The sequence below is a fragment of the Triturus cristatus genome, chromosome 1_2 (genome assembly GCF_964204655.1).
Source record: "Triturus cristatus chromosome 1_2, aTriCri1.1, whole genome shotgun sequence".
In the NCBI taxonomy this organism is placed as follows: Eukaryota; Metazoa; Chordata; class Amphibia; order Caudata; family Salamandridae; genus Triturus; species Triturus cristatus.
Window position 1 is genome coordinate 44,790,291 of NC_140580.1, and position 9,247 is coordinate 44,799,537.

The following is a 9,247-nucleotide window of genomic DNA, read 5'->3' on the forward strand; positions in this document are numbered from 1 at the left end:
GCGTGTTTATGGGGGCTCAGTAATCGGATATATGGGGTGCAGCTACGAATTAAAATGATATTTTATACATTTCCCATCATCACATTATTGAAAAGAATAATAACGCGTTTTAGAACAAATTGCTTTTATTAAATGTAAAATGAAAGCTCGGAGAAGTTTTATTTTGGGTCAATATTTACAATTTAATTGAAACCATTTTTTACATAACAGAAAATCACATTTTATGTAATTACAGTTTCATTATATGGAATTACATATACTGACAGCATTTAGTGACAATAGAAAAAAAAAAGAAAATCAAGCTTATAGTTGAATAATGAGGTAGAGGTAGTTATCAAATATAATATGCACCATTGCATATAAATCACAGTATCAACAGCACACATAAAATCTGCGGAAGTTACATTAAAAAAGGAATCACAGCATATTTTTGGTACCCGGTAATAATCACAGATAGCTATAAAACATTTGTAAAGTATAGAAAACACATAGTCAAGCTTATAGTTGAATAGTGAGGTAGCGGTAGTTCTCAAATACATTATAAACCAAGACATATGAATCACAGTATCAACAGCAGACATCAAATATGCGGAAGTTACATACATTTTTTAAAAGAAGAATCACAGCTTATCGTTGTTAACTTATAATAATCACGGATAGCGATAATACATATATAAATATAGAATTCACATATTTAAGCTTATAGTTGAATAATGAGGTAGCCGTAGTTAGCAAATACATTATGCACCTTGGCATATAAATCACAGTATCAACACTGAAAACAAAATGATGTACATAAAAATCAAGAAACCATAGCGTATTAACATCAACCAGTAATACGCAGTATGGCCACCGGGCATAAAATTATACAAAAACTATATGTTGTGATACAGATGAGGTATTTACATAAAAAAATATTTAGTTACCCAGTAAAAAGCATAGGTCTCTATTATAAGTCACGGGTGCTAAACAGACAACCATGGCAATCTCGCGAAGTGTTTTCTTTTTTTTGGCGGGAGTGCTTGGCCGTGTGTTGTTACGGGTTCGTGAGCATTGTCAGCGGTATCACGGAGGGCAAGCGTCGGTGCTCTTCGAGGGGTCAGTGAAAATGGTGATGCGGGGGGAGAAGGGTTAACAAATGGTGCAACGGCGTTGTTCTTTAAATCTTCTAAGTGGATACGATGACCACCATTTCCTAGCACCGATGTCGGAATGTTCAGTTCTGCTAGGCTCTGCATGAAGGCATCCCAACCGACAGGCGCTTTATTATTTGCAAAAGAGTGTGTTTGGGTGGCGCCTCTGATCAAATCATGCAGGTTTGAACCACGTATAACATTACCTTTATAAAGAAGTTCCCCCTTATCATTCCAGAAAGCGATGTCTTTATTTTGATGAATTTTATTAAGAAGTAATTCTGCTTTCTTTTTGTGCCGGGGGTTAACGTTGTCAAGGATTTCATTAACTAGATTAAAGGCGTGTGATTCTGGCTCTCTGACCGGTGAAACGGGTGGCTCTTGACTTTCAGGCATGAATAAAGTCAGGCCCTCTTTTTCCATTTTACCATGATGGACAAAGTTCAGATACTTTTGAAGGATAGCGGTATAAAGCTTAGCTTTCTCGTGCACCGGTAAATCACTACGATGAAGAATTTCGCGCATCTCAGCGTCCAACAGATCCGTGGCTGATTTTCTAATGTCGGTATCAGCGCTTGGGGGACTCCGCATTCTGTCTAGCTGATGTTTAGGAACGAGATACATTTTTTCAATGTGAGCCATCACCGGCGGCGCAGCAGGCCCGAGAGAAGCGGGATAGCAATGCCTAGCAGCGATCCTATGAAGCCCCCAGACTGCTTGACAAGACTTTTTTTTGTTTTAATAGAGATCCTCTTATTGCTCAGTTTTTTAACAAGATTACTTTTCTTTTTAAGCACTCGGATCTGTTGAGGACTCAAAGGGACATTGCCCTTCAAGGTATTTAGGGCTATCTCCGATATCGCTGCTACTAAATCGTCAGACGCGGAGCATAGAAGAGCTTTCCTTTGTTGTGGGGATGATGAAACCAACAGTCTTAAAAGAGCTAGATTGCGCGCTATCCGGCTGGACATGGTCATGAGTGTGTTGGAGCTCTAAACTGGAGCGCTGCTTTTTATTTATCTTCTTTTTATAGCCGGGTAGGACTTTTTTAGAGTATAAGCAACAGGAAGATCCGGTGGGAAAAGCCCGGTCCTTAATCTGTAATCCTCCGGCGTGCCGGCGTTTAAATCTACAAAAAGATACCCATAGGGGCTCTGAGTGGCGTCCTCAAAGGCTTCTAGAAAGAAACTAGAGCGACCCGGGTACATCTGTCTGGCTAGAGTCGTTATTTGAAGCTTGTCTCGGGGGTTTTTGAAAAGCACCATGTACTTGGTGTTCAGAGCGATGGTTCGTGAGCTCTTACCTTGGCAGAAGACGTTTTGCACAATGTATAAAATGCTAAGATTACGATGGTGAACATACTGAGTAAAAGCTTTTTCAATTTCACCGCTGTCACAAGCAGAGGCCATTAGATCATCTACAATTAACATATTAACACTAGAGGGTGGAAATAAAATGTCATCATTTAAGGCGGCGGGGAGCGCCTCGACAAATTTGAGGTGTGGAAGCTTTAGCGCGAGTTCTTGATAGAGCCGCTGCCAACAGGAATAGGCCCACACTACGTTGGTGGGTGGCTGGGTCAGCATTTGATGCGCATTTTCCAAAAGTTTTTTTACAAAGTAACTTTTACCAGAATTGGAAGGACCTGCGAGGATGCATGAGAACGGATGTTGCAATCTAATATCCATACTTTAAACAACCTCTAATAAACTATACACACCAAAAGCGGAAAGTCCTTTTTCTCGCTAGCCCCGTGTTTACACAGAGGCTGCATAACTCTTAAAAGCCGTAGGGCAGGGTTTTATAGTCCTCTTTAAGAACGCGCTTATCATATACAACCCTCAACGTTTTGCGAAGCGGGCGTGTCTCAATATCCCAACGTTTTTTAATTCTCACAATGCAGGGGTGCTGCACTACTAAGCTTTCATCTTCTGGAACACATTCACCTCTTTCGGCGTGCTTGGCATATTGAGTGACCAGCTCTTTTAAGTTTTGAAAATTTACTTTTTCGCGGTTCTGAACATTGAGGGTGATCCCCTTCACCTTCAAGCAGATTTTACCGCCTGATAAGCGGTAACCGTAGGTTTTGGGGCCGGCTGAAACAAACTCTGTGATGTGTTCATCGGGAGGTGTTTCGCTAGTGAGTTCCCCCAGATAGTCACCCACCGGAGGGTTAACATCGCCCTTTTTGCTCACAAAAATCACAGAGTCTGTGTCGTGGTAAAGACAGCGGTCTTGAAGCAACTCCAGGAGCTTGTACAACTCCAATCTAGCATAAGCGGTGGTGAAACTGGCAATAAATATGTTAGCGTTGCATGAAGGCGGGTAATGTTCTTTGGTATACCGCCAACACACACAAGCGGTATCATCATCTATGAACTCGCAAGATGACACCTCGCAGTAGGAAGTAAAAAAGTACTGATCAAATTCATCCGGCTCTGTCACTAGAGTAGTTTCTGAGCGGTCTTCTCTCTGCCCCAGTTTTCCCCATAGAGAGTTGAGAAACAGTTTAGCAATCTGTCTTTTAGTGGGGTTCACATGGATTTTATTAGAGCGCAATCGAATACCCTCTTTCTGAAAATATTCCCTCCGGTACTTCTGTTTCTCGGCATTATCACTACACCACTGGGGGTAACCCGAAGCTTCTTGCTTGTCTCTAAGGTGCAAGTTGATGTAGTCGGTAAACAGATCACTAGAAACATTTTCAAAATGCCATATCTCATAAATGCGATCTATCACATAGCCTTTTTTCAGAGCTACATTCACTTCTACGGTGCACCAGGTGCCGGTCAGAGCACGTTCGTCATCAGAGTGATCACACCGGAAGGTCTGTCTGGCTTCTGTGCAGGAGCGGCACAGGGTAAATAATAGTTTTCCCTCGAATCTGTAAGGAAGCACCGGGAAAAAAAGTCCTCTAGGCGGACGAATTCTACATCTGATTAGACCGAAATACATTTGAGGGGCTCCAAAATCTTTATAAAGGATCTTAGGATGTCCCACAGGGTAGACTTTTGTCTTGTTAACAAAGGGGTATAAGCTGGTAAAATCATAGTAAAAAATCTTTTCATCACCAGAGGCCTTTCGATAAAGAGTAACGGCGTTGGTTCGTCCTCCGTAGAGAGAATCACGCGGTTTCAAGGGCTCGGGTAAGTCACGATCCTTGATAAAAGTCTGCAGATCTAGATTACATGTTAACTGCTCACGCCACGCGTGTTCCCAAATACTTCTGACGTTGAAGCCGCGTCTTTTTAAAAACTCCTGTTTAATAGTTGTGCGGTTAAGCAACTGACCATATGTACAACCGGTCATCTTATTAAAATCGTTTCCGGCGTAACAAATTGGACAGCCGTGAAAAAAGCAACCATTAAATTCAAAGGCAGTAGGGACCCCGTCAATATTGGCATAACCATCTAAAAAATAGGACCCAATTTTAAGCTCCCCGCCCCTCAAAGCGTGACGGATGGTGATTTTTTCACTGTATTCCAAATACATCAACCATTGAATAGCGGGTGTTGAGAATCTCTTTTGCTGTCTGTGATAATTATCACGAGGTAGCAACGCTAATGTGTAAGGTTTTAAAAAACAAAATCTGAACATCGCCAAGCAGACTGAAGCTAAAGTGATGTACTGAAAGGGGTCGATGAAGTCAACATAGGCATACTCATTGGCCTGACCCGGGTTCACCAAGATTTGCTTGCTAGACATGGCAATGACGCCTTCTCTAAAGCGGATACACGCCTCTCTTAAAATGTTCACATCTTGTTGGCAGTAATGAGACAGCTCCTTCTGGAAATCAAACTCCCGATCTTTGTTCGATTCATACCAGGACACAAATTCTGTTTTCTCAGAGGGTGACATATAGTTTACACCGTAAAATTCTGCTGAGGGCATAGCACCAACGTATTTTTGGTTCTGCAAAGTGTTAAAGTAATGCGGGAAATACCCTTTAGACTCTTGGAAACCCATTGCCTGTGGAAGTTTACTGAGTTTCATGGGCAAAAAGTTTATAGAGTCTATAAACCTGATATTGAGTACTTTGGTTGTAACGCACATGAGCTTTCCTCCCTGAGTGATCAGTGACATTGCCACCTTTTCAAGCACTAGAGCTTTCACTACAAAATAACAGTCATATCCTTTAGAGAAATGTGCGAGAAAACTATAGTTTTGAAATCGGGGTGTAATGAATGTGTTGATAAAATCATTGACGCATGTAGGACCTGAAAACTCCCAAGTAGGCTCACCATTAATATGTCTGGCAAAAATATAATTTGGCTCGTGAATGATATTTTCCTGACGGCACTCCATATCGTAGAATATATAATCATTTGTTTTGGTCGGCGGTTTGAGTCTGCTCATAAAGCAGAGATGTGAATCAAATGAAAACACCCGGGCTTTACAGACACCGCATTCAAGGCCTTCGCATTCATGACTTTCGGGGCCGTAGAGACCGCACGAATCACACAACTTTTTGCTGAGACAGCTCACCTCCCCCGCCACGGCTAAAGCACGATGACGCTCTAAACACTCCGAAGAACGACAAAACAGTCGACACCGCGGACACCTTTGGAGATCGTTGGCAATGTCATGGCAATCGTTCGTAACGCACGCTTTGCAGAAGTCTGCGCACGAGTGATTGTATTTGTGGGTATAGGCCGAATGGCAATATTCGCAGTAATACCTAGCGCCGAGGAATTTTTTTATATCTTTCACACCGTAAAAATGGCTTTCATGTAAAAGAACAAACAGAATTTTAGATTTGTTGGCGGTACCGCTGGTGAAATAACGCCAGCCGCCTTCGTGATATAATACTTTAATCGTCACACCCAAGTAATTTTCAAATGCTTCTATGTCTTGCAAAGAGACATCCGTATCTGGGGGGATGTTTAGGGCATCGTGCATTAACTGTGCCTGCTCTGTCAACGTTCTATCCGTAGATTGACCGTGAGCCAATAACCCTGCCAAACACCCCGCCAGGCACAAATTTCCAGCTGTGTTGTTCAAATCAATCAACCATCGACGTTTCTTTTGAATGATCTTAGTAAACAATACAGAATTTAGAGCCCGTCTGGCACCGCCGCCCCTACTTTTTATCACAGTCACAACAAGTGTTAAACTTTGTGACCCCAGAATCTCTGCATTGCTATTCATCATGTCAACAATTTTGTTTAAGAAATCTGAGGCATCTAGGTCGTGATGCGGTAGCCTGCGAGTGTAAAAAGAGTTAGCCAGACCACCGCCGCTCAGGCGAATTTGTACATAATCGTTGGGGCCTATGTCTGGGGCCATTTGGTCCAGCAGCAGTTGGATAGAGTTAATAACCGCTTCTAGGGCCAGTCTAATAGAATCTATGAGATGAAGATTGACAAAACGAAATTCTTCATAAAATTCTATAGCTCTAAATTTTTTGATAACTCTTTGATATTGTCGCACGCTTTCTAAAAACACCGGCGCAGGGTTGTTACTGATGCTAGAATTATCGCAAGCGACAGCTGTTCTCTGAGGTGTTTGCTCTAACTGCGTGGGGCTCGGTGGTAAATACCCATTGTTGCTTTGAATATTACGGCGTATATTTCTCAAATGGTTTTTGGCTCTTTTTAGGTTTTTGGCTAACCGATTTCTGACTACTTTAGCGGCTAACCATTTCTCTTTACGTTTGGCGACTGTAGTTTCAGACCTTCTCGGCGACCTATGCTCTTTGGGGGTCATTATCAGTTTCCCGAGTCGAGACTCAAGGAATCAAGGTTGGCTTGGGCATCTGCTAAAATAGATGCGAGCGAAGTCTGAGTATTTTGGATCACGTCCTCTACTGCTAGTTTGACATCTGTTATGCCGCCGATATGTCCGGAAGCTTCCTGTACACGTAGAACATTAAAAACGGATGAACTGACGGGTGCAGAGTTCAAGCCTAATCCTTCTAGGGTATTTATTAGGGGAAAAATTGCGTAAATTGCCTGAAGTACAGCCGCGTCGCTGGGAAGTGAAGCTTTAACAGCAGCAGCAGCAGCCCCACTGCGGGGGTCAAGTGGTGTCTTTATCTCAACGTTAAGTGATTTTTTGACACTTAGGACATCATCTATGGCGCGCGAGGAGACAGAGGACTCGAGCTGATTTTGAGCAGTTACTAAAGCAGCTGAAAGTGATTTCTCTAAATTTTGCTGTATACGTACGATGCCAGCTTTGATGCGTTCAATGGCTTGTATCTGAGCTACTGTATCACGATTACTTAAAGCAAAAATAATAGCTTCGCAGATAGATGCTGTGTTAAGAGTGCTTCCCCTAAGGTTTGTTATTAAAGGTAAAATATCGTGGCATGCTGATGTTACTGCGGTAATGTTTAGGGGTGGTGTGGGGTTATGTCTAGGAGCTTGTAGCGCCGCTGCGGACGCCCCGTTTGCTGCAGCACTGTGGGCAATTTCAGTCTTTAAATTATGGTGAATAGCACCTGGTGCGAACCTTACTGGGGGACTGGTGATGGCGGGTCCTCCTCCTATTGTAACATCTGTGTGACACCCCCCTTGTGAGCGTGGGTTCTTGGAGCATTCGCTGTGTACAGCTGGCCCTGCTTTTGATCTGTTTTGTTGAACGGGTACATTCGCGTTTTCCCCCCAACAGTCATCATCGTCAAGCAGCGAAATTATTTCTTGTTCATCGGGGGGAATAATGGCGTTTGCTGGTTGCGCATGCAAGTTCTTTGATGGTTGAGAGTGAGACTTGGGGGTAGGAGTAGGTGGGGGGTGCACTAATACCGGAGTATCGCTGCAAGGGTGCGTTGTGACACCTAGAATCTGTTCTGAATTTCGGCTGGGGAGAACGCAACCAGGGGTAGGCGTGTTTGAATTCGAAACCTGGAAGGTCTGTAGAGTAGCAGAATTGTTATCATTAGCATTCGCTTTCCTATTGCGCTTTTGATCACCCTTTTCTTTACAGCCAGAGTGTCTCTTTCTCAAACCGCCACCATTTACAGACACCGGTGGAAACTCATGCAATGCAGGCCCCCCAACAGTACTCCCCCCAAAACCACCCTGCAATGTTTGTGGTGGCCCTCGCCGCCTCGCTTCTTTACGCTTCTGACCTTTGCTTTTCAGATCGTCAGGCGGCAACCTTGAACTCCTTTGTACAACCGGTTGTTGTGTATTTGATTGCTGCACGTGTTGGATGGAGATTGCATCATCAGTTTTATCTAAGTAAGAGCAAAAAACACAATTTTAATTCAAGCAATGAACAGTCGGAAGAGTCCTCAATAGTCATCAGTGCTACAACTAGACTGAGAGTGGCAGCGCAAGCACGCACACACACACACACACACACACACACACACACACACACAAGCACACACAAGCACACACACACACACACACACACACGCACAAGCACGCGCACATCAGCATGGTCTATGGTAGAACATACTACCAGTAGAAAAGAGAATTAATTCTTACCAGCATGCGCGCTGAAGCCGCAAATTTGACTGGCTGCGATAGGATTAGGGCCTTCAAGCGCAGTGTCGAATAAAAGTGCGTCTGCCGCCTCGGCCACTTCCTGCGAAGACAAAAATGCAAACAGCTGTAACACATTTCCTATATTGGTTTAAATTAAATTACTTGAAAGCACCGCTATACGTATTTACAAGCTCATGCAAACAAAAGTACACACACACACACACACACACACACACGACCGCAGAAATAGACCCAGACCTTAGTTGTCAAATTAGCTGCTTTTCAAGCCGCAGCTCGCTGGCCCCAGGCTATATAGTGACATTATTTAAGACCTCGAGCGTTATTAAATCATGATCTGTAAAGCAAGGAGGCGGACTAGTCCTTGACTTAAAAACACGGATCAATGAGCAGATAGTCTTTGAGGTAAGAGCATGTGCAAAATCTAAACACACCGAGAGTCATGTCATATTTCCTATTGCTTAAAATGCCAGCTGCTGTAACAGTACTAAAAGTCTTTTGACGACGACGTGAAAAACTGAATTAGAACCACATGCTAGAGCATTTCAGACGGGGTCCGGCAAAACAAAAAAAAAACAAAACGCAAACACACACACACACACACACACTTTTTTTTTTTATGCATCTTTCACGGTTCCTGACTAGCAGTTACAGTTAATT

General features: G+C 43.1%; 1 protein-coding gene across 1 annotated transcript; it reads right to left on the minus strand.

Moving 5' to 3' along the window:
• Positions 1–2,626: 2,626 nt before the first annotated feature.
• LOC146866722 (uncharacterized) lies at positions 2,627–8,837 on the minus strand. The gene is made up of 2 exons (XM_085600819.1): positions 8,570–8,837; positions 2,627–8,313 (listed from the first exon to the last, which is right to left on the minus strand). The coding sequence occupies exon 2, from the start codon at positions 6,837–6,839 to the stop codon at positions 2,913–2,915; it is 3,927 nt and encodes a 1,308-aa protein (XP_085456945.1). The 5' UTR covers positions 6,840–8,313; positions 8,570–8,837; the 3' UTR covers positions 2,627–2,912.
• Between the last annotated feature and the right edge of the window lie 410 nt (positions 8,838–9,247).

Excerpts from the sequence above, each read along its gene's own strand:
- LOC146866722 (XM_085600819.1), bottom strand. The coding sequence starts at position 6,839 with ATGACCCCCAAAGAGCATAGGTCGCCGAGAAGGTCTGAAACTACAGTC.